Here is a 25,294-nt window from a genome sequence, read left to right as displayed (position 1 = left end):
CCCTGGGGTGGGGCAGCCCCAGGCGGCTGCGACATCTCCCCCTCGCTGGGGCTGCAGGGGTCAGGGAGCAGCCACCCGATTTATCCCTTGGAGGCCGTCTGCACCTCCAGGGCAGGGATGGTGGCCGCGTGGTCCCAGGGATTGAGACGGCAGGGATGGTGGCCGCGTGGTCCCAGGGATTGAGACGGCAGGGATGGTGGCCGCGTGGTCCCAGGGATTGAGACGGCAGGGATGGTGGCCGCGTGGTCCCAGGGATTGAGACGGCAGGGATGGTGGCCGCGTGGTCCCAGGGATTGAGACGGCAGGGCTGGTGGCCGCGTGGTCCCAGGGATTGAGACGGCAGGGATGGTGGCCGCGTGGTCCCAGGGATTGAGACGGCAGGGCTGGTGGCCGCGTGGTCCCAGGGATTGAGACGGCAGGGCTGGTGGCCGTGTGGTCCCAGGCATTGAGACGGCAGGGATGGTGGCCGCGTGGTCCCAGGGATTGAGACGGCAGGGATGGTGGCCGCGTGGTCCCAGGGATTGAGACGTGGCTGGGAGGAGGCCCTGGTGAGGCTCTGGGAGCGGCTGGTGCTCGGGGCGAGTTCTGTCTCCGGGCACAACACGGGGCTGCGGGGGGCCTGGTGCCCCAGCTGTGCGTGTCTGTCGCGTGTCTGTCGTGTGTCTGCCATGTGTCTGCCTCGCGCGTCTGCTCTGGGGTGTGAGGCCGTCTGCTGTCCGTCCCCTGCGCGGCTCAGACAAGGAGCCAGGGAGGGACCCCCCGCCCGGCAGAGCCACCCCTGCCCTGTGGGGGGCGCAGAGAGCCTCTGAGGAGGAGCCCTGAGGGCACAGTTGCAGCCGCACAGAGAGCAGGTGACGGCCCTGCCGTCCGGAGGGACGTCTGTCTCTGGGATCCCTCCCTCGAGTCTCGGAGCACGGGGTGAGCAGACCCGTCCTCTGTCCCCGAGACGGGGCGGTGCTGTCACATGTCCCAGCAGTTGTCGGTGGGTTCAGCCACAGCAGGAGAAATCCTGGGGACACGTCACCCATGTTCGTGGTCACACCGAGAGAAAGGCGGGTGGCTGCCGTCCCCCTCCCACCCTGGGGAGAAAAGAGAAAAACGCTGTGTCTCCACTCACCGCACTTGTGACCCCAAACGCACGGATTTTCACACATCGACATTCTCGGCTCCCCGTGGTCACGCGCCAGGTGTCCTGCCCCTGACTCAGCCCTGCCGTGGGTGGCACAGGCCCCCGGGCTAAGGCCACAGGATGCCCCTACAGCGGGCACCTCTCAAACCCCAGGTCACCCCACGTTCTGCCCGCCTTGGCTACAGGTCAAGCTCCCATGACCCCTCCTCATGGCGGACAAGTTGCTGGGACGGCTCGCGGGGCGCAGGGACACGTGTGCTCACGGTTACCAGTGTGTCCTGAAGGACACAGCTCAGAGCAGCCGGAGGGAAGAGACGCAGGGCGAGGCGGGGGTGGGGGTGCTCGGACCCCCAAGCCCCCCAGGCTTCCTCCCAGCAGCCCCTGCGCTCACCAACCGCGAAGCCCCGAACCTGTTTGCAGAGACTTCCTGTGTGGGCACAACTGGCTCAGTCCCTGGCCGCTGGTGACCCAGTCCCAGAGGTCGGGGCTGGGGCCAAAAGTCACGTCCCTCTGATCACAGGTGTGGCTGACGGGCTCCTCTCACCCGTCACTCAGGACGTCCAGGGACTTTGGAAGCTGTGAGCCGGGGCCGGGCCACGGCCAGACACAAATTTCTCACCAGGTCACAGTAGCGAGGGCCCGGCCAGGTCCCCCAGGGCCTCCCGTGTGGCGGCGTCTGTCCCCAGAAGCCTGAATCCCATGCCCCTGTGACCACGAGAGGCCCAGCGTCCCTGTGGCTCCCCACGGTTCCCAGGAAGCTCAGTGGTGGGGCCCTGGCGCCCAGCTCAGCCGCTGACGTCACACAGCTGGTGGGGCACGTGGACACCAGAGCCGCCACCGTGGAGTGACGAACGTGCCCTGACAGCCTCCGCCAATGAGCGCACGGCCCCGCCCCACGGGTTGTGTGTGGTCACAGCCGGCTCAGTGAAACCGTCCACGGACGTGCCCACGGGAGCCCGCAGCTTTCAGACAGTGAAGGGGAGAAAAATAAATGCAATTGACCTGCCGGCAGCTTTGTGTCCTGTTCGATTGGCTTCAAAGTACACAACGCTCCATTCGGAGCAGCAAGAAAACGCCGTTAGCAGCAAACTTGGGTTCCTGTGTGGACCCCTCTGCTCTGTACAAATTAATCAAATTTGAACACTTTTAACCTTGAAATACTGGATTACACAAATCTGTACCTTAAAATTTCCTTGTACTGGACATGTCACTTGCGTAGAAATGCTTCACCCGGCAACTTCACGGCTGTGCTGTGACGAGGACAGGCGTGGTCTTGGTCACTAGGGTGTCGGAAGGTGTCTGGGGAGCCCACGGCCGCCAGCCTGGTCCCCTCTGCGCCAAGCGTTCGAGTCCGCACGTAGCTTCTCCCTCCCCCCCTCCCCCTCGGGGTGCATGGGGTGCGCGTGAGCAGTTGGTGGAAGTTTACGTTGTTGTTTTGCTCCCAAGTCAGCCGTGCCAAGCTGACCTCTGATCCGGGGATATAAATCACTTTCCCCTCCTGTTATTTGTAAAGTCCCCAAGGCAGCCGTGAAAGGAGCCTTTGTGTGGTGTTAATTGAGCTTCTAAGTTTCAGCTCCGAGCCAGGGCATGACAGCCGGCTCGCACCGCGGCCGGCCCTGAGGGCAGCACAGGTGCCGTGGCTGGGACGGGCGGGACCGTGTGTGTCCTGCATGCGTGTGTGCATGTGTGTTTGTGCATGTGCAAGTGTGTGTGGGGGGGTACTGTGACTGGGACAGGTGGGACCAGCACCGTGTGTCCAGTGTGTGTGCATGTGCGTGTATATGTGCGTGCATGTGTGCGTATGTGTGTCCTGCATGTGTGTGCATGCATGTGTGTGCGTGCATGTGTGTGTCTTTCAGTTGAGACAGTTTGTGTTGCCATGTCTTCAAATTCACTAATATTTTGTTCTTTCACATCTTATCTGCTGATAATCCTATCCTGTGTGTTCTTTAATAGTAACACGTTTAAGTTCCTTTCCCGTTTCCTTTTGTGTGGATTCTGTAGCTTTTTTTAAATAATGACCATGGGGGTCACATTTAACATCCTAAAGTTGTAACACCCCAATTTGGATTTATATCAGCTTAACTTCAGTAACATATTAATACGAAAACTCTGTCCCTGTTCCTTCCAGCTGTGGATGTCACAAAATTGCATCATTAGACATTGTGTGTCCCCAACCATAGACTAACAATTGTGTAAAACGTGTCAGTATCTCATGTTGAGAACAAGGTGTGGCATGACAAGCTGTTGTCCCAACACTGCCCGCTCTGGCCATCGCCGGGGACTTGCCTCTGCTGGGACCCAATCCTCCCTGATCCTCCCTGTGGTTCTCTCACTGCTCAGCGTCCTCGTCCCGCCCTGCGGGGGTCTCCCCGGCACTGCTGGCAGGTTGTGGTAGCGACGTCCTCAGCTCCGTTTATCCGGAAACGTCTGGACGCCACCCTCACCCTTGGAGGACGGCCTTGCTGAACAGAGAGTTCTTGGTTGTCGGGGTTGTGGCTTTTTTCTTTTCTTTTTCTTTTTTTTTTTTTTCTGAGACAGAGTCTGGCTCTGTTGCCCAGGCTAGAGTGCCGTGGCATCAGCCTAGCTCACAGCAACCTCAAACTCCTGGGCTCAAGCGATCCTCCTGCCTCAGCCTCCCGAGTAGCTGGGACTACAGGCATGCGCCACCATGCCTGGCTAATTTTTATATATATATATATTTTTTTAGCTGTCCAAATCATTTCTTTCTATTTTTAGTAAAGACGGGGTCTTGCTCTTGCTCAGGCTGGTCTCAAAGTCCTGACCTCGAGTGATCCTCCTGCCTTGGCCTCCCAGAGTGCTAGGATTACAGGCGTGAGCCACCGCGCCCGGCTGTGGCTTTTTTGTTTTAGCACTTTGAGCGTGTCGGCCGCTGCGTCTGTCCTCGACGCTCCTGACAAGAAACCTGCTCAGGTCCCTTGGGTGTGACGAGCTGCTTTCTGGACGCCTTGACCACAGTGCGTCTGGCATCGGCCTCTTTGACGTCATCTTCCTTAGAGTTCCTTGAACTTTTTGGATGTTTGTTTATGTCTTTCATAAAATTTGAGTTTTCAGCCATTATTTCTGCAAACAATTTCCCTGCTCCTCTCTCTTCCTCTCCTCCTCCTGGGGCTCCAGTGAGGGCTGTATCGGCTCACGGGATGGTGTCCCTGGGTCCCTCAGCCTCTCTGCTCGGTTTTCCTCAACCTTGTTTCCTCCTGTTTCTCAGACTCACTCATTTCCATCGTCCTATGTTCAAGCTCCCTGATCTCTTTCCCCTGCCTGCTCAAATCTGCCTTTGAATCCTTCTAGTGATTTTTTCATTTCGGTTATTATATTTTTCAGCTTCAGAATTTCTGGTTTCTTGTCTCTTTACGACAGTTGTTTTGGAGTCTTTGTCTAGTACATCTGCCACCTGGTCTTTTTCAGGGACAGTTTTTTTTTCTCTTAAATAAGCCGTACTTTCATGTTTCTTTGTGTGCCTTGTGATTTTTAATTAAAAGTGGGACATTTGAATCGAATGGTGTATAACTATGTAAATCAGATTCCCTTCTCTCCCCCAGGGTTGGTTGTGGATTTTGTTGTTGTTGTTGGGTTGTGGCTGTTACAGGAAGTGTCCGTGTTGAGGATCAGCCCGAGCTGTCGACTTAGGTCTCTCGGGTCTTTTCTGAGCCTGCACAGCCACTCCCTGATTTCCTGCATATGCAGTTGCTTTTGAATGTCCCTGTTCTTACATATTTCTCTCTCAAAGGGGAAAGAGCAAAATTAAAGGGGCAAAGGGGGAGGAGCTCACGGTGGTTGGGGAGGTTTGGAAACCGTGGCCTCTCTGGGCCCCTGTGAGCAGAAGCAGCGTCACGGTCATGGCACAGACCCGCGGCTGGAGGACAGGGTCTTTGCTGACACCCAGTCCCTCTGGCCACTGCGGGAACCCGTGCATGGCCTCCTGCCTGGGGCTGAGGGGGGTGGGCGGCCCAGAGATGCAAGTTTCTGACAAGCCCAGGGAAGCTGGGGCCATCCTGCGAGGGTCTCACCACCTGGGCGCCCACGTGGGTGGGCGGAGGGCGCACCTGGTGTGGGTTTCCGTGAAGTGAATCTGCAGAGCCTGAGCGTTGTAAGAAACTCCACGGACGGGAATTACACACATTCCCTTCCTCACCGACCCAGACTGCGATTCAGCCTCTGCAGTGGGAAAATGGTGGCCAGACGTCTCTGCCCTTTGACCCCTTTCCCCACAGGGCCTGGGGGAGGGGGCTCCGAGGGGAGAGCGTGAACCCCAAGATGTGCTGCCTCCTGGATCCCCAATCGCTTGTCATCACCCTTCCTATTTCCCTGCTGTTTTTCTTACTGAAAATTCTTTCTTTCGGGGAGCACAAATTTGTAAACTGTTACCTGAGGTCAGGGCTGGCCTGGGCTCCGACAGGTCGTCATCGTCCCCTAACCAACCGCGGCCGACTGTCCCAGCAGAGGCCGCCGCGACGCCGGCAGTTCGGGAGCCCCTGGGCCCTGTGCTTTATGGGGTGCAACGTTGCCGCCCCCACCTCCCTGGTTTACAGCCGAGTTTTAGGTCAAGGTGGTTTTTCCAGCCTCACTGCAAACGAAAACAAAACTGTCGCTGGATTTGTAGGAGCAGGGAGGGTGCGGGACCCATCCCCGCGCTGCAGCCCCCGGGACACACTGGACCCCAACTGGCTTTTTGGAAAGGGCCCAGCAGAAGGTTTCCCTTCTGCCACCCGAGCGCCGAGTCCTTCGCTCCCCCGTCAGCCAGGGACGGCTGCTCCGAGGGGCCCAGGGCAGCGCCCGCCTCCCACAGGGCTGCCGAGGGGCACGTGGGGGGCTCCTGCCCCCGCATCGCCCTGGGCCGGGGCCAGGTCTGGGCCCAGAGGTGGCTGTGCCTGCCCCCACGTCCTGCTGGTCTCCTGGCTGCGGGCGAGTGGCCGCTGCCCCTCTGTGCCCTGCGCTCCGGGGCCTGCCCCACGGGAGTGCCCGGAGGAGGCGGCGGGCGGCAGGTGCTCTTGATTAGGCACCGACGGTTTCAAGCTGCCGCGTTTCCTTCAGTGAAAGTGTGTGCTCGATGGCTTTAGATGGTGACGGTTTTAAAACAAAGATAAAGAACTTGCTTTTACTTCAGAAACCAGCTTCCCCGGAAGGCCCCGGCTCTTGGACAGGCAGGGCCAGGCGCAGCGCCACCTGCCCGGCGTCCCTGAGGCTCACGGGCCCCTCTCCCCGCAGACCCAGCCGGTGCCCAACCCGATGGCCTACTACCTGCACAGGTCGCCCTGGTGGTTCCACCGCTTCGAGACGCTCAGCAACCACTTCCTGGAGCTGGTGGTGCCCTTCTTCCTTTTCCTGGGCCGGCGCATGTGCGTCCTGCACGGGGTGCTGCAGATCCTCTTCCAGGTGAGCCAGGCCCCTCGCCGCGGGGACCCTCGGGGGGTGCCCTGGGGGGTCACAGGCCCCTCCCAGGGGCGGCCTCCCTGCTGCCTGTGCTCGTGTCCGGGCCTCCTCGGTGCAGCGTCCCAGCCCCCAGGGCCCCTGCAGCCGCCTGGCTGGACGCACAGCGTCTCAGTCCCGAGCGAGCGAGTCCTGCAGCAGCGCCAGGCGCGGCCGGGGCTGGGGCTCGGCGGCGGGAGGGGCCAGACACACCCAGCACGGACACTCCCACGTCGGGGGACCCTGCCCTGAAGGTTCCCAAGTCGCAGAGTTTCCTTTCACTCGCCAGAGGGGTCCCTGTGCAGGGCGGTCGCTCTCCCTGCTGGCGGGGACGGCCGGGGGGCCCATGTCACTCCCAGGGCAGGGCCCTGCGCGCTTCCTCCGGGGGTGACCAGTCTCGGATCTCTGCTGCTGTTCCCCGCAAACATGATCGCCCACCTGTCAGTTTCCAAGACAAATGTGGTTGGGATTGACTTTTATTTTTATTTATTTATTTATTTATTTATTTATTTTGAGACAGAGTCTTGCTTTGTTGCCCGGGCTAGAGTGCCATGGCGTCAGCCTCACTCACAGCAACCTCAAACTCCTGGGCTCAAGCGATCCTCCTGCCTCAGCCTCCCGAGTAGCTGGGACTACAGGGATGCGCCACCATGCCCGGCTAATTTTTCTATATATTTTTAGTTGTCCAGCTAATTTCCTTCTTTTTTTAGTAGAAACGGGGTCTCGCTCTTGCTCAGGCTGGTCTCGAACTCCTGAGCTCAAACGATCCTCCTGCCTCGGCCTCCCAGAGTGCTGGGATTACAGGCGTGAGCCACCACGCCTGGCCGATAGTTGGGATTTTTAAAATTTTTGTGTCTTACATATTGTTTGTTTTTATGGAGGCAAAACTTGCATCCGGGGTGCACAGCTCTAAGGTGTCCTGACGAACGATACACCTGAGTGCTCCGCACCCTCCTGCAGGCGGGAGGGGTCCCACGCGCTCTCCCGTCAGTTTCCCGCCGGCTGGGCTGGCTGTGGCCGTGCGGCTTGGCTCGTCCTCTGTGAGCAGCTGCCGCGGTGCAGCCGTGGGTGGGGTCCGACCGCGTTGTCGGTGTGTGTGTCGGGTTCACCCTTGCTGGCCGGGTCCACTGCGATGTCCTGCCTCGGTTTACCGTCTGTCTGTGGACTGTGGGGTGGCTTCCAGTCTTTGCCATGAGCCTGCTGTGACGTTTGTGCTCTCGCTCTTCCGTGGACATTTTCGAGGGCGCTGCTGTGCCTTGGGTGGGGGCACCGGGGACAGGATTGTTGACTGATGTCCGTGGTTCACACGGGGACATGTGCACGTCCTCTGGGTGTGGACACAGGCACCGTGACACGTGTCCTCCCTACAGTCTCATGCAGAGTGGCCTCGCTGCCCTGAAGGTCCCCATGCTCCCCTGTCCGTCCCCCTCCCCAGCACCCAGCGGCCACTGATCTTCCATCCCCGTGGCTCTGCCTCTGCCAGAGTGTCACAGAGTTGGGACCCCACGGGCGTGGCCTTTCCAGGTCACGTCTCACTGGCAACATGCGTTTGAGGTTCCTCCGTGTCTTCTCGTGGCTCTGTCACCCGTTTTCTTCCGGCCCTGATTCCCCACCGTTGGGCTGCACCGCAGCGGGTTTACCCGTCACCCACTGAAGGGCCCAGACGGGGGCGCCAGCCCCCCGCGGCTGCTGTCGAGGACGTGCTGGGACCCGCACTGCAGGGTGCCAGGGAGGGGTGGCCCCTGAGCCCGATTCCTGGGGTCCCCGCCGGTGGGGGGAGGCACTGGGCAGGGGCTCGAGCCTCCCCAGGAGCAGCCACCAGCCTGGGCTCTGTCACCGAGGGTCGCAGCCCACCTGTTCCCCCCGGTGGAGTGCATGGAGCCGCCACGCCAGGGAAACGACACATGGGGGGAGGAATGTGGTCCGCTCACGCCCCGTGGTCGCCACGGTGACAGACACACGGGGCTGGGGCGTTAATAAGCCCACTGGCTGCTTGTACAGCCCTGGTGCTGGTGCCCACCCTCAGGGGCCGCGAACCTGACCGGCCGGCGGGGCCTCGGCCTCCCTCGGCTGCACCGACGACCCGGCCGCTCCCCCGTGCAAGCTGGAGCTCGAGGGAAGGCGGGTCGTCCCGTTACGGAAGCAGCTCGGGCAGCTTGAGTCACTGGTGCCGCTGGGAAGGGCTCAGACCTGGACACAGAACTGGGGGTGCGCCCTTTGACCTCTGAGACGAGACCTCACGTGTTTGGAAAGCACCGGGCGGGGCCTGCGGAGGGCGAGCACGAGGATTCCACCCGCCGGCCCCACGGCCCCCCGCATGTGGAGGGGCCTCCTGGGCATGACGGGCCGGTCCTGGGGTCTGCGCCTGTCCAGACACCTGCACGGTGTGACGCGGTGACATGGCGGGGAGGAGGCAGAGCGGGGCCTCCAGGGCCGTCACCACCCTGGGCTCTGGGTGTCCCCAGGAGACCTGGCCCCGGCACCAGCCAGGTCCCCAGAGGTCAGGCCTGTCCCCCGCGTCCTCTCCAGCCGCAGCCGGGTCCAGGGCTCCGGCTCTGCTCGGGGGCCCGGCTCGGCCCTCCCAAGGAGGGGGAGGCCAGTGCGCCTGCGACCCGCCTGGTCCTCTCGGGCACGTGGGGCGGGGGACAGAGTGACCCTCCGTGTGCCCTGCCGGGGCCGCACTCTCCTCTCCGTGCCAATCTGGGGCCCAGAGCACCCTGTGACCCCAGGGGCAGCTCCGAGTGCAGCCACTTCCTTGGAGCCGCCCGATTCCTCTGCTCCTTCCTCTGGGAGGGGCTGGGATGTGCGCGCCTCCACCCACGCTCCGTTTGCACAGCTGCTCCGGAGGGTTCCGCAGGCCCCGAGCCCTGCCTGCCTGGGGAGGAGCATGTGAGCCACGGTGGGACGGCCAGACCACCCGGCCGGCACCGGCCTCCGCCTCTGCCGGGGGCTGGGTGGGAACTCGCGCGCACGGCGCCCTGGGCTCCCGCAAAGCACACGGACCGCGGACGTCTCCTCAGGGGGAGCAGCTCTGTGGCGTCGCCACGGTGACGGTGCGCAGCCCCCACCCGCTCGCCCTGCAGCCTCTGGGCGGTGGCCTTCCCGCCCCGCGGACCTGCCCGGGCTGCACCTGTCACGCACAGTCTCAGGCGTGTGTCCGCGCTCTGCGCCGTGTGGACACGTCTGTCCTGCGCCCGGCGTGGCCTGGTGCGTCGGTGCAGACTCTCGGCCCGCGGCTGCGCATGGTGCGTCTCCAGTCTCCGTGACGCTGACCCACGTCCTGGTCCGTGGCCACGGGACAGGCCTCCTGAGACCCTGAGCGTGTCCCCCGCGGGCGCGTGTCCTCCGCTCACCGAGAGCCCCGCGGGCAACGTCCAGGTTCCCAGCCCCTCTCTTGCCGGGTCGGCTGCTCGGCTGGAACAGCTGCTGCGTCTCCCGGGCCGTCTCCACCCCCGCAGCCCCGGCTTCCTGTGCCGCCCCCGGGCGCCCTGCGGGCCTCACCCTGCTCCGGGCTCCGTGGGCCGCTCCTCTGCAGCCACGGACACACTCGCCCTTGTCTGTGGCCGGCGGTGAGCACAGCTGGGCCGTGTGGTGAGATTTGTCCCCTCCGAGGGACGGGCTCCGTGACCCCAAAGGCAAACAGGAAGGATGAGATCCCCTCGGAGTGCGGGGGCCGCGGGCTGCACAGGGTCCTGTTCTCTTAGGAGGACGGCCGGCAAGGTGCACGGAGCCAACCCAGAGCAGGCCGGGCGGGTCCCGGCACCGCCGAATTCGTCCACACGGCGCCGGCACCGAGCCCCCGGGGCTCCTGTGGCTGCACCAGGCCGGTGTCTGTCCCACACGGCTCTGTGGCCTCAGGCCACACCTGGGCTCCGGGCGGGCCGGGCTCTGCTCAGAGCTCCCGCGAGGTTGTGACGTGGGGACGACCGAGGATGCTGCTGGGGTCTGGCGTGTGTGGCACTGGGTAAGCGTCTGCTGGGAGAAAGTTTCCGGCCACTGAACATGCACGTAGCTCTGGTCCGTTCGAGGGAGAGACTGGGACAAGCCTGGCGTGTGACGGGGGAGACATCGGAGCCCTCTGCGTGGCTCTGAGGCACATGCGTGGGTCTCGTCTGACCTCTGACTCCTCAACGCCCTGAGGGTCTCTGCGCTCCTGGGGTTTCCCTCCCTGCAGGGGCCCAGCAGACGCTCCCAGAGAGAGCCGTGGCTGTCACGGGGCCCCGTTCCCCTCCCTCGGGTCAGAGCTGCAGTCAGCGTCCTGGGACGAGGGTTGGTCTGTCCTGCCTGGCACGTGCCCCAGCCCAGCGCCTGCTCCCTCAGCCCGAAGCAGAAACCATCAGTGGAGTTTTAATCCTCCCCTCCCCTCCCCCGTGGGAAGAGCTCAGGCCCTCCGCCCCCTGCTGGCTGGGGCTCGGCCGGGGGACTCTTTCGGCCAACAGGATGTGACCAGAGCCATCCTGGGAGGACACACCTCGGCACAGCTGGCCCAGGGCCCACCGGCAGCTGCAGACCCCAACGGGACAGGTGCCCCTCGGTCCAGACGGTGCCTGTTTCACTCCCGTCTGGCCCCTCAGTGCGGCTGAGCCAGCCCCACGCCGTCGGTGAGAGACTGACCAGCACGGATCAGACTGGCCAGCAGCCAGACCTATGGAATGTCTAGAGGGACGTCTTTGTACCTCGGAGTGAGCAAAGATGTCTTAGAGGGAACACAAAAAGCACAAAGTGTGAAATTTTAAAAAATGTTAAACGGGATTTCATGAAAATTGAAAACTTCGCCTCTTGCAAAGACACGGTAAAGAAAAGGGACAGGCAAAGCCCCAGCAGCAGAGAGCCCCGGGGGGCGTGCGCGGGGCGGAGGACCTGCATCCGGCAGCTGCGACAGACTCTGAGGCTGCACAGCGATTCCGCCCGGTTACCGCCGTGGGAAGGACGTGAACACAGGCCACACGGGACTCGCCGCTGCCCGTTAAGCCCCGGGAAGACCCTCAGTGTCGTCAGCGGGGCCACTTGGTTAAGCCCCCATCTGTAGAATGGCCGGCCACCGACGCCGCGTGCCCAGGGCTGGCGGGACATGGAGGTGCCACCTCGGGGAACACGGTCTGTTTCCCGCCCCACCCCTGCCCTGCGACCTAGTCGGGGCCAGCGTGTGCTCACAGACGCACCCGGACCGTGACCGGTGACAGCAACTGGGTGTCCCCCCGTGTGCCCTGACATGCCTGGGGGGAGGTGTGGGGGGGGCGGCGCCCCCTCCCGCTGTGGCCGATGTGCAAAGTGACCGTGCGAGGTCGGCTCAGGGCTGCGGGGAGGCGGGGTCACCACACGCAGGCTCCAGGGTACTTGCTGGGGATGGAATGTTCTGGAGTGTAGTAGCTTACACAGGCGCAGACATTTGTCAGAACCACTGGAGTGTACACTTAAAACGGGTCCGTTCTGTGTTTGGTTATTTTTTAAAACCCGCTTTATTGCTACGTCACTTTCCGCGTCTCTGCCAGGCTCCTGCCTCCCGCCGGCGCGTGGGAGCCGAGTCCCCGCTCCGCCCCGTGTCCCCGCGGTCCTGCACCCCGTGGCCTGTCTCGGGCCAGCTGCGCCCGGGGCCTCGGGGGGACGGCTCGGAGACCGCCGGCCGGGCGGGGCCTGTGTGTTTCCCTCAGTTGTCCCTCCTCCGGGCGGGCAGGGCTCTGCAGCCCCCCGTCCCCACCCCAGCTCCGCCCCTTTCCCAGGTGGTGCTCATCGTGAGCGGGAACCTGAGCTTCCTGAACTGGCTGACCATCGTGCCCAGCCTCGCCTGCTTCGATGATGCCACCCTGGGGCCGCTGTTTCCCTCCGGGCCGGGCAGCCTCAAGGCCCGTGTCCTGGCGCTGCAGCAAGAGGACGCCTGCGGGGCCGGGCCGCAGCCCAGGCTCGGTAGGTGGCCCAGGCTCCCCCAGGGCAGGGCGGTGGCAGGGGGGACGTGCGTCCTCCCTGGGAGTGGGGCGGGCGACCTCAGGGCCTGCCGACCCTTAGTGAGGACCGCCAGGACTCAGCCTCGCAGCTGCCTTGAACGGTGCCCCGGGCGTGGGGACGGGGGCTGTGGGTGGCCCTTCCCTGCACAGCCAGCAGGCACCTCCCTGGTGTCCCAGGGCCTGGAGGGGCAGGACGGCAGCTGGATCTCGCGGGCACAGGCCAAGGGGGCACCGCGGCTCCTCCCAGCGGCGGGAGCCGGCCTGGTGGACCCTCTTGACCCCCTCTCGGCCCAGGCTGTGTGGTGCGGCGGGCGGCCAACCTCGCGCTGGGCGTGCTGGTGGCCTGGCTCAGCGTCCCCGTGGTCCTCAACTTGCTGAACGACAAGCAGGTCATGAACGCCTCCTTCAGCTCTCTCAGGATCGTCAACACCTACGGGGCCTTCGGAAGGTACGGGGCTGGGGCTCGGGGCGGGCTCTCCCCACTCTCTCCTCTCGGGGAGACTCGGCCCTGACCAGGACACCATGTGTGCTCGTCCAGGGGCGCTGGGTGATGCAGGAATGTCACCTGACCCTTAGCGCCAGGGACCTGGGTTGTGGGCGAGCGGCAGGGGGTTGGGTAAGGCGGCCACAGCTGTGCAGTCCCTGTCCCTGGGCAGGGCTGGTCCACGGGGGCCTGGGGTGGACGGCCCAGGCTCCTGCACAGGGTCGGGAGGGAACCAGCGGCTCAGGCACCCGCGGCTCACAGCGGGCCGGACGCACGAGAGGCCGACCTTGGTCCTGGCCTTGTGGGGAGGGTGGGCAGTAGGGCCCAGGCCACCAGACAGGTGTGGCTGCGCCCCCACCCGGAACAGCAGGGAGCTCCTGGCCACTCTTGGTGGTCCTCCCTGCACACAGGTGGCATCTCAGGGGCCAGCCCCTCAGTCACTCTCAGAGGGGGTGGGCACTGGCGTTGGCTTCCCGGCTCTCTGCCCCCATCTCCTACTCGGCTGCTGGGAGGGGCGGGGCGTGTGCCAGCCGGGGCTCCGAAACAGCCCATGGGGGCCCAGGGGGCCCAAAGCCAGGAACCTCGTTTGCCGTCTCAGTAACCCCAACCAGAGATGGGTGGGGGTGCCTGGCTGTCCCCGGAGGGCACGTGGGCAGCCAGGGAGCCCCCAGCCCCCAGCCCCGGGAGAAGCAGAGGCACACCTGCGTGTGAGTGGGCGTGCTGCAGCCCCCCCAGGCCTGCCTCGGTCTCCCCACAGCGTCACCAAGGAGCGGACGGAGGTGATCCTGCAGGGCACAGCCAGCCCCAACGCCAGCGCCCCCGATGCGGTGTGGGAGGACTACGAGTTCAAGTGCAAGCCCGGGGACCCCCGGAGACGGCCCTGCCTCATCTCCCCCTACCACTACCGCCTGGACTGGCTCATGTGGTTCGCGGCCTTCCAGGTAATGCGTCCCTCAGTGCACAACCCCTGCCTCCCTCCTGGGCGTGCCCTGGGTGCTGGCGGCGGGTCCCGGCTCTGGTCACTCCAGCACCGCGGTGGGGGGGGCGCAGGCCCCTAGAACACCGCTGGGGGAGGGGCTCGATCCCGCCAGAGACAATGACGGAGCCCACGACACGCCCAGCCGGGGCGGGGGGGCAGGGGGAGGGAGGGCTGTCATCTGAGAGCCCGGCTCCCGCGAGCCCTCAGGGGTGCGGGCGGGGGGGGGGGGGGGGGACTCGCCATTTGGTCCTGCCGCCAACGTGCCGGTGACCTCACCCCCAGCTTACCCTGAGGAAATGGGGGGGGCCTGTCTCGAGACCCCGGTGCCCAGGCAGGGCAGTGCCCCACGGGTGCAGGGTCCACGGGAGAACGTGAGGCAGGCGACCCCCAGAGGTGTGGACCCCCCCGGGAGCCCCTCCAGGAAAGCCGGGACACACTGAAGTCAGGACTGCCCGAGGCCCAGGAGGACACGGTCTGGGGGGGCCGGCCTGGGGGGCACACGCTGTCTCCACGCCTGTCCTCACCTCCCCAGACCTATGAGCACAACGAGTGGATCATCCACCTGGCTGGCCGGCTCCTCGCCAACGACCCCGAGGCCCTGTCCCTGCTGGCGCTCAACCCCTTCTCTGGCAGAGACCCCCCCAGGTAGGATGGCCCCCGAGCGGGATCTGCTCCCCCCACGGCCAGGCGTCTGCTGGGGCCCTCAGCCCCGCCCACCTTCACAGCCATCCCCCGTCCGTGGGGGGCGGGGGGATGGGGCCTTCCGGAGCCTCAGAGCCGAGGCTGGCCCCAACCCCTACCTCGTGTGACCCCCATCCGAACCTGTCACGACTGAGAAGAGCCCAGGACAGCCAGGCAGAGGTGACAGCCGCAGGGCCAGCCCCATACAGCTTTGTTGTGTTCTCTAGGCGCTCGCTCTGCACCTGCCTAGAGGGGCAGCAGGCGGGGGGGCCAGGGGCAGCTGCAGACCCCTCGGGGAGGTCAAGCCAGAGGATGTGGGGGCCAGTGCAGCAGGGGTGGGGCCTTGTGGGCCCTGCATCCTGGCCCACCCTGGGCAGTGACTCGTTGACATCCCAGGGAGGTGGCCATGTGGGGCCAGAGACTTGTGGGAGCCAAAGGTGGCAGGGGTCCGGGGTGATGGGTGGGTGTGCGAGAGCCGGGCTGACCCTCCCAGACTCCCTGCTGGGGCCCAGGGGCTCGGGGGGCAGCCGGGGAGGGGATTTGGGGATGGCAGCGGGTGACCAGAGACCCCCAGGTGGCCTCCTTTGCAGACCTAGGCTGGGTGGGCCCTCTGAACGTTTGTGTCCCTGCCCCTGACATGGTTCAGAACCCAGCGGCCACCTGGAGGTTTGGGAACAGAGGGAGCTCGGTCCCCTCCGCTGCGCCCTGTCAGCACACGCAGCTCCGGGGTCTCCCTCACTGGGAGCCAGGACGGCTGCAGCCTGGAGTCGGTCGCTCACAGCTGTAAGGAGGCCCCAGCCCCGGAGCTGGGGGCAGGACGGGGACGAGGGTCTGCAGAGAAGCAGCTGCACCCAAGTCTGGCCAATGATGCATCCAGAACCCCTTCCCCACCCTGGGGGGCTGGGGAGTGTGGAGATTGGGGGGGGTCCCTCTGCGTGGGCCAGGCCTCAGGCTGTCCAGGGACTGATGCCGCCCCTCCCTCTTGGTGCCCCTTCAGGCAGGGCCACCAGCAAACCTGGGGGTGGACAGAGGATGGCCGAGCGTGGAGCCTGGACAGTACAGTCACCTGAGGCAGACATTCGTCCCCAGGTGTGCCAGCCACCAGCCAGCTCATGCCTCCAGCTCTACATGGGTTTTCTCTGTTACTGTCCTGTCTGGGCTGCCCAGGTGAGAGCTGGCAGGTAGACCAGCCACGTCCTGGTGTTGAAGCGCCCTTGTCCCCCAACAGGGGCTGGTGGGGGTGACCCCAAGGCCCCCACACGGGCACCCAGCCCAGCCCGCAGCCTCCTGGGCATGCGGGGCCGTCCAGGAGGAAGGTTTGCCGCCTTCAGGCCCAAAGCGAAGCCTCTTTCCGGCGAAGTGCACAGGTCAGATCTTCTGTTTCCCAGCCAGGAAGTACGGAAAGAAACAGCCGCGTGTTCTGGATGCCACAGTCCTGTCTAAAGAGGATGGATGTTATGAAAATTGAGACTTAAAAATCAGTTAATCTTTTACGTGAACTGGTAATGAATTATATTTAGGGGAAACATTTAAAACATCGGAAATATTTAAAACTGCCGTGGAGCACACGTCCCTCTGCCATGTCTTGGTGACGCGTGTTTTGTCTGGCAGCTGGAACGTGCAGCCTCGTGACGGGCAGGGCCTGGCCGCGGCCTCACCATGGGCCTGAGTGTGGACTCCTTGCCTGGCCGGGGTCTGCATTTACTTCATCCCTAGTTCACTTTTTACAGCGGGTGAGGGTGGAATAGACGCTCTTCCCTGCTCCCCCCGCCGAGCGCAGCTACAGACCCCGGACGCCACATAGAAAACAGATGGAGGAAGACTCTGAAGGTGGAGAGAGGAAGGCTCACCAGTAGGAGACTCTGCACCCAAGTGGCAACACCGACGGGAGTGAGTTTCTCGGTTCTCTTTCTGCTTTGTTTCCTAGACTGGGAGACGAGGAAGTTGGCGACTTGTTAATGCCAGCAGATATGGACAGAAACTCCCCCACAAAAGCCTGCTCGCTCTGGCCAAAGGACCGGAAACTTACGGAGAATAATCACGCTGCTCTGGCCAAACACCATGGGAAGCGGTGGCCTCACCGTGCCAGGAAGACCTAGTGGGGGGCCGGACCCCTACTCCGAGCAGGCTGTAAGGAGGTGCCCACCCTCACCAGGTGCCGTCAGAGGACTTGAATAGAAGCTGAGATTCTCATCCTCGTGGGCAAGAACGAGCCCCCACTGGGTGGTGTCCACAGGGACTACATGGGCCGGATTCCTACCCACACCTGGCAGCACTGTCTCCCCAGGAGTGGAGCAAGATGACGCCTGGTGGAAAGTTGGGACTTTCACCACCACCAAGCAGTGATGGGGCCACCCTGCCGTGGTGTCATGGGGCCTAGTGCAGACCCAAAACTCCCATCCTACCCAGCGGCAGCAAGGAATACCCACCTCTGTGTCCACCGGGCTTCTGCCCCCACCTGGCAGCAGGGTGGGGCCCCTCCTTCCTCTGCCAGCGTAGTCGGAGAAGAAGCCACCTGCAACAGGTTCAAATAAGATCCTGACTCTCCTGACTCAGTATCCAGAATACTCACTTTTCCGTTGAAAACTCACTTGTCACACCAAGAACCAGGAAGATAGCAAACTGAATGGGAAAAAAAAAAAACAGTAGATGACAGGGACATTAGAGTCATCTCACAAAGATCATAAAACAGCCATTGTAAAGGTGCTTTGATGAGCCATTACAGACACAACACAAATTTTAAACATACAGTCTCAGCAAAGACATAGAAGATTTTAAAAACAACCAGATGAAAAGTTTAGAACTGAGAGACAAGATAACTGAGATAAAACACTCAATGATGGCTCAGTACCAGCATGGGGGGTGGACAGAATCGATGAGCTTGAAGGCAGAAACATAGAAACTACCCAGTGTGAATAGTAATGAGACAATAAACCAAAAGCAAATGAACAGAGCCTCAGGGACCTGTGGGATGGTAACAAAAGGTCTAGAATTTGTGTCATCAAAGTCCCAGAAGGAAAAGATCCTGGGACTAAAAAAGTACTAGAATAAATAATAACTGAAAACTTACAAAATTTGGTAAAAGACACAAACCTAAAGAGTCAATAAACTGAGTGAACCCCACCCAGGAAAAACCCAAAGAAATTCAGAGCTAAACACATCAAAGTCAGATTTCTGAAAATAAAGACAGTGAAAAAAGTTGTGGAAACAGCGAGAAACACAAGGGAAGCAACCAGAACCACAGCAGATTTCTCACCCGAAGCCGTGGGGGCCCAGGGTGAGGGCCCAGAACCCTGGACCGACGACAACGTCCTTCGGGAATGAAGGAGAAAGCAAGGGAGTCTCAGACGAAGGAAAAGTAGGAGAATTTGTCACCGGGATAATTAAAAGAAAGGAATTAAAATACGGGTAAAAACAGTAGACCTTCCTTCTTCTAGTTATTATTTCTTGTATTTTTTTTTTAGCCCCAAAATCTTTTTCTTTTCCTTCTAGGACTCCCTCTGTTCAGTCCACAATGTTTGCTTAAGCAAAGGTTATAAAACTCTCTGAAGTGGTCCAAAATTTACGTAGAAGAAATATTTAAGATAATTATAAATGGGACAGGGCAAATGGACATAAAGAGAGAAGTTTTCTGTACATCACTTGAACTGGTGAAATGGCAACACCAGCAGATTAGGATTAGTTGTGTGTGTACGATGTAGTATGAAGAGCAACAATTAAAAAAAAAACAAACCTATACAAAGGGTACACTTACAAACTATTGATAAATCAAAATGGGATTCTAAAAAACTTTTCCATAACCCATAATGAGGCAGGGGAAAACCACCAGTGAAAAAACAGAACAGATGAAAAACAAAATGATAGACTTAAACCATAACATAAATAAAAGAGATCAGCAGAACTGATTAAAGGCCATGACCTACCCACATGATGTCTAAAAGAAAGTCACTTCGACTATGGTAACACAGTTGAGCATCTGCTCAGCTCATGATGGGTTATGTCCCAGAAAATCCATCATAAGTTGAAAATAATGTAAGTCAAACATGCATTTAATACACCTAATCTACTGAACAGCATAGCTCAGCCTGGCTTACCCTCAACATGCTCAGAACACGTACATTAGCCTGCAGTGGGCAAAATCATCTAACACAAAGCCTCTGTTACAACGTGTTGCACGTCATGTAATGGACTGACTACTGCACTGTGACAGGGACACGCAGGATGACCGTGTGGGTCGAAGTGTGGTCGCTACTGAATGCAGGTCACTTTCACAACATCACAGAGTCAAAACATTGTAAGTGGGAGACCAACTTTATGATCAGATTAAAAGTAAAAGGATAGGGCAAGACGTATCATGTAACTATCAATGAAAAGAAAGCAGGAGTGACTGTGTCAATATCAGATAAGGCAGACGTCCCTGCAAAGAAAATGATCAGAGACAGAGACACTCTATGATGACAGAAGACGACACAGCAGTCCTAAGTGTGTGTGCACTAAGCACAGAGCTGCACGACACATGAGGAAAAGTCAGAACTGAAAGAGAAGTAGACGTGGCCACAACCACCGCTAGACTCTCCAACACCCTTCTCAACAACTGATAAAGTAACCGGAGGGAAAATCAGCAAGAACATAGAACACGGCGATATTCTACTGTCAACCAGAAGAACCTAACTGACATTTACAGAATGTGCCTCCCACTGAACTGGCTGAAATGCAGAGCACAACACGTCAGACTCTGTGGGACAGTCGGGGGGGGGGGGGGCGGGGGCGGATGGAAAGCGCTGAGTACATCCGAGAAGAGAGCCGGTCTCAGATCAATAACCTAAGCTCAGCCGGGTGTGGTGGCAGACCCTGCAGTTGTAAAAAGGATAATAAGGGAATACTACGAACAAATACACAAATAAATTTCACAACTTTGAGGAAACAGACCAATTTCTCAAAAAATACAAACTGCCAAAACTCACCTGGCATGAAATAGACAATTTGAATAGCCCTTTAAGTAGTAAAGAAATTGAATTTGAAATTTAAAACTTCCAAAAAGAAATTTCCACGCCCAGATGGTTTCACTGGGGAATTCTTTCTAGGCTTAAAGAAGAATCAATATCTATTTTGTATAGTCTTTTCCAGAAAATAGAAGGGAAAACATCTCAATATCATAAACCTCGCGTTTGTCTGATACCAAAGCCACACGAAGATAAAATTACAAACCAATATCCCTTATGAATGCAGACACAAAATTTTGTAATAAAACGTTAGTAAATGGAATTCAGCAATATATAGAAAAGAATGCTACACCATGACCAAGTACGGTATATTCCAGGAGTGAAGGCTGGTTCAATATTTGAAAATGAACGTGATCCACCATGTTAACCAACTAGAAAACTCACATGATCAGGTCAATTGCTGTGGAAGAAGCATTTGACTTAACACCTATTCGTGATAAAAACTCTTGGAAAAATGGGAAAAGAGAGGACTTTCCTCACCTTGTTAAGGAAAACATCTGTGAAAGCCCCGAAGCCAAGGTCAGGCTGGTGGGAGCGTGAGCGCCTCCCCAGGGCCAGGCAGGCGAGGGACGTCGCTGTGACCACTTGCTCCGCACGTGCCGGAAGCTCTGGCCGCTGCAATAAGGCAAGAACAGGAAAGAAAAGGGTTACAGGTCATAAGGGAATAAAACTGCACCCATTTGCAAATGACACGATTGTCTATGCAGAAAATCCCAAGGAATCCACTCCAAAAATTCCTAGAATTAGTAAGTGAATTCAGCACAGCCAGAGGATACAAGATCAACGCACAAAACCCAACTGTATTTCTCTTCTGTCGTTCAGATCCACCTGGCCAAGGCATTTTTAAAAACGTATTTCTCTCCTCCTGCTAGAATCATAATTTTAAATTGCTGCACTGTTTGCAGTGCACGTTTGGTTATACGATCACTCTGCCCTTTCTGTCCGTCAGGCCAGGGGAGCCCAGAGGGCCCCGTCGGGCAGCAGGTGTGCGGACGGCGCTCAGCCCTGCGCAAAAGCAGAGCGCCGGGGACAGCCAAGCCCTGCACGAGAGGGACAAATAAGCATTAATGGCCCGTGACAAGTGAACATGTTCCATTGATTATCTTACTATATTGGGCATATTAGTGATGTTTGCACAGAATTCATGCAAATATCCCTAGCCCGTGTCGGGGGCAGCTGCTAGGCCAGACCCCGGCATCCCCGTCGGATTCCCAAATACGAGCAAGGAACACGGACACCTAAACTAAACACACGACGCCACATACAGTCACTCACAAAAGTGAAATACTTGGTGTAAATGTAACAGGACACGCACAGCACTGGAGTGCAAAGCTGCCAAAGTAAAAGATCTAATCAACGGAGAGACCTGCCGTGTTGCTCGGTTGAAAGACTCCACATGGTAAAGATGACAGCGCCCTCCAAGTCATCATTATTATTTTTTTAGAGACACGTCTTGCTCCGTCCCCCAGCTCACAGCAGCCTCCAACCCTGGGCTCAAGTGATCCTCCCACCTCAGCCTCCCGAGCAGCTGGGACTACAGGCACCACCACGCCTGGGTAAGACCCTCCAAATTTATGTACAAGTTTAACACAATTCCTATCAAAATCCCTGCAAGATTTTTTTGTAGATAAAGACAAGTTATTCGAAATTTTATATAGAAAGGTAAAGGAACTAGAATAGCTAAACCATTCCGAGAGATAAAGTGCAGGAGCCGTCTGGGGTGCCAAGACTCACACCGGCAGCAACCAGCACGGCGTCGCAGGGGGTTGGACCCGCAGGTCAGTGTCGCAGAGCCCGAGTGCCACACACGGACCCAGCCGTGCCCACGGTGTGACAGCTCGTCAGCCGGGAGCCCGTTGGCAAAGGACGATCCCCGCAGAGTGGGTGTGGACTTAGACGTAAAACGCACAGCGGCAAACCGTCAGGAGCGGAGGAGGAGGAAGCGTTGGGACGCGAGGCAGCCAAGGGTTCTCGGACTCGGTACTAACCGGAGGACCCAGAAAAGGAAACCCGGTAAATTGCACTTTATCAAAATTAAAACCTTCTGCTCTCAGACTCTGCTAACAGGGTTTTCTTAAATGCTACGACGGGGAGAAGACGTTTCCAAAGCATTATCAGTGCGTCTGACAAAGGACCGAAACCTAGAACAGATAAAGAGCCGTGAAACTCAACAGTAAAGTAACCCAACTGGAAACGGGCACCCCACGTGCAGAGCCGCTTCCCGGACAGGGATAAACGCGTGGCAAACGGGCGCTTGACGGGTGTGACCCGGTGAGGGGTGGGGGGACGCGCAGGTCACACCGCGACGCAAGGCCGTCAGCATGGCTGAGACAAGGGGAGACGGAGCCAGGCGGGTCACACGTGTTGCTGGTGGGAACAGGACAGCGCAGCCAGCCTGGAGAGCAGGCTCAGCCCTCACCGCGGGCGGGCGGCGCAGGCAGGGGCTGCCCCGAGGGGCCGAGAGGCTTCCAGCTCCTGCTGCACAACTGGGGAGCGGCCGCTGGGTGACTGTGGACGGTGCAGACAGGGCCGCGTCCCACCCCAAGTCGCAGGCGCCAGCAGAAAACCCCAGGTCCTCGGCGGGCTCAGCTGGGTTTGGGACAGAGACCCGGCCTGGCCTAAGTCCCGGGGTCACTGGGGAGCACATGGGGTGGGGGGAGAGTCCCCACCACCCCCACCCGCATCTCTCTCTGGGCTCCCATCCAGGGAGGCGGGTCCCCCGCACGCTGCAGAGATAGGTCAGCTGCCCGAGACCTGGGTGCCCTGGACATGTGCCAGAACCCACCTGCCCAGGTCCCATCGACTCCTTCCTGAGCTGGGGTCACCTGAGGCCTTGTGACCGGCCTCGGGCCCTGCCCGGGTGCTGCCCTCTGGGCCCTTCCTGGGCGGGTGCTTTGCGGTGGCCCCTGAGGGGTCTCTTCCCCCGGAGCACCCACACCCACCCTGCCGACTCTACAGGGAGCCTCCGCGCAGGGCTCCCTGCCAGCTGGGGACCTGCCAGGGCCCGGTGTGCTCGGGGCGGGGCTCCCCGGGGCGGCCCCTCCACGGGGGGGGGGGGGGCTGCGAAGGCTCAGAGGGCCTGAGGAGCCCTCTGAGCGCCACAGCCCGGCGGGCGGACGAGACTCGGGCTGGGGGGCCGGGTGGGCACCAGGCTGACGTGCTGTCCCCCCGCAGGTGGGTCCGAGGCGAGCACTACAGGTACAAGTTCAGCCGTCCCGGGGGGAGACACGCCGCCGAGGGCAAGTGGTGGGTCCGGAAGAGGATCGGCCCCTACTTCCCCGCAGTCGGCCTGCGGGACCTGGAGGACTACTTCAGGGTGCGGGAGTGGCCATCCCTGAGGCCACCTAGACGCGCAGCGTGAAATGAAAGGCAGAAAGGCCGGGCGCGGTGGCTCACGCCTGTCATCCCAGCACTCTGGGAGGCCGAGGTGGGAGGACTGAGCTCACGAGTTCGAGACCAGCCTGAGCAAGAGCACAACCCCACTTCTTTCATAGAAAGAAATGATCTGGACAACTAAAAATATATGCAGAAAAAATTAGCCGGGCATGCTGGCGCATGCCTGTAGTCCCAGCTACTCGGGAGGCTGAGGCAGGAGGATCACTTAGAACCCAGGAGTTGGAGGTTGCTGTGAGCGAGGCTGATGCCACGGCACTCTGGCCTGGGCAACAGAGCAAGACGCTGTCAAATAAATAAATAAAAATAAATAAATGAATAAATACATGAATAAATAAATGCATAAATACATACATGAATAAATACATAAATGCATACATGAACACATGCATACATAAATAAATGCATGAATACATAAATACATACACAAATACATACATGAATGCATACATGCATGAATAAATGCATACATGAATACATAAATACATGCATAAATGCATACATGCATGAATAAATGCATGCATGAACGCATAAATAAGTACATGAATACATACATAAAGACATGAATAAATAAATGCATGCATGAATACATACATACATGAATAAATGCATAAATACATGCATGAATGAATACATAAATGCATGCATGAATAAATGCATACATAAATATATGCACGAATACATAAATTAATGCATACATGAATAAATAAATACATGCACAAATGCATGAATAAATGCATAAATAAATACATACATGAATAAATACATACATGAATACATAAATACATGCATAAGTACATACATCAATGAATACATGAATACATACATGAATAAATGCATACATACATGAATGAATACGTAAACACATGCATGAATACATACATAAATACATACATGAATAAATGCATACACAAATACATGAATACATAAATGCATACATGAATACATAAATACATAAACAAATACATGAATACATGTATACATGAATACATACATAAATACATATGTGAATAAATGCATACATGAATGAATGCATAAATACATGCATGAATAAATTCATGAATGCATACATGAATACATAAATGAATATGTGAATAAATACATAAATACATACATACATGAATACATAAATACAGACATGAATAAATACATAAATACATAAAGAAATACATATGTGGATACATAAATACATACATGAATAAATACATAAATACATACATGAAGACAGAAATACATAAATAAATATGTGGATACATAAATACATAAATAAATACATACATAAATATGTAAATACATAAATGCATAAAGACAAATACATGAATACATACATAAATACATACATAAATAAATACATAAACACATGTAAATACATGAATACATGCGTACATAAATGCGTACATAAATATATGAATAAATACATAAATAAATACGTAAATGCATACATACATAAATGCGCACATACATACATAAATGCATACATAAATACATACATAAATATATAAATACATACATACATAAAGGCAGGCAGAGGACCCGGCTGCTGTCAGTCTTCCCTGCACTCCGCCCACGGCTCTCACTCCGCCCCCCACCCACCCCCAGCTTGGTGCCATCACAAGAGCAGGGAGAGGAGGGCGACGGGTCCGAGACCCTGGGCAGGCGTCTGTGCTGTCTGCCCACACGGGGGGCTTGCAGGCCCTGCCACCCTTGTCCCAAGACCCTGCAGTCCCGGCTCCCTAGGTAGGCGCCAGGAAGCCCCTGACCCCGCCCCCACAGGCTCCCTCAGCCGGCCGCACCCACCAGCACCGTCACCAGGCCACAACCCAAAGCTGTGCCATCAGCAGGTGTTGGGACAAGGTGGTTGCCTGGACATCTCCCGCACACAGCCCGTGCACATATGCACACAACCCTGCACACGTGTACATGCATGCACACAGCCCCCCACACATGCATGCAGCCCTGCACACAGCCTGTGCACACATGTACATGCATGCACACAGCCCCACACACATGCATGCAGCCCTGCACACAGGTGCATGCATGCACACAGCCCCACATACATGCAGCCCTGCACACGTGTACATGCATGCACACAGCCCCACACACATGCATGCAGCCCTGCACACAGCCTGTGCACACATGTACATGCATGCACACAGCCCCACACACATGCATGCAGCCTTGCACACAGCCTGTGCGCACATGCAGCCTGTGCACATGTATGCACACACATGCACACACCTCCAGGCTAGCAGG

General features: G+C 58.4%; 1 protein-coding gene across 4 annotated transcripts in view; it reads left to right on the top strand.

Moving 5' to 3' along the window:
* LMF1 (lipase maturation factor 1) overlaps nt 1-23,019 on the top strand; it is a 62,913-nt gene extending 39,894 nt beyond the window's left edge. For 2 of the 4 annotated variants that reach the window (XM_045541047.1, XM_045541046.1), the window contains 6 exons: nt 6,359-6,526; nt 12,280-12,463; nt 12,796-12,949; nt 13,743-13,926; nt 14,497-14,609; nt 22,823-23,019. In XM_045541047.1, the coding sequence (XP_045397003.1) occupies nt 6,359-6,526; nt 12,280-12,463; nt 12,796-12,949; nt 13,743-13,926; nt 14,497-14,609; nt 22,823-23,009 (990 nt within the window). In that variant the 3' untranslated portion in view covers nt 23,010-23,019. Of the gene's footprint in view, nt 1-6,358; nt 6,527-12,279; nt 12,464-12,795; nt 12,950-13,742; nt 13,927-14,496; nt 14,610-15,642; nt 17,817-22,822 lie in introns of those variants that run through there. The other 2 variants (XR_006733159.1, XM_045541048.1) reach the window with 2 other exon arrangements.
* Nucleotides 23,020-25,294: the final 2,275 nt, after the last annotated feature.

This window comes from Lemur catta, chromosome 2 (assembly GCF_020740605.2).
Source record: "Lemur catta isolate mLemCat1 chromosome 2, mLemCat1.pri, whole genome shotgun sequence".
Classification (NCBI taxonomy): Eukaryota; Metazoa; Chordata; class Mammalia; order Primates; family Lemuridae; genus Lemur; species Lemur catta.
Note: the sequence above shows the minus strand (reverse complement) of the source record. Positions and strands in the feature narration are given on the sequence as shown.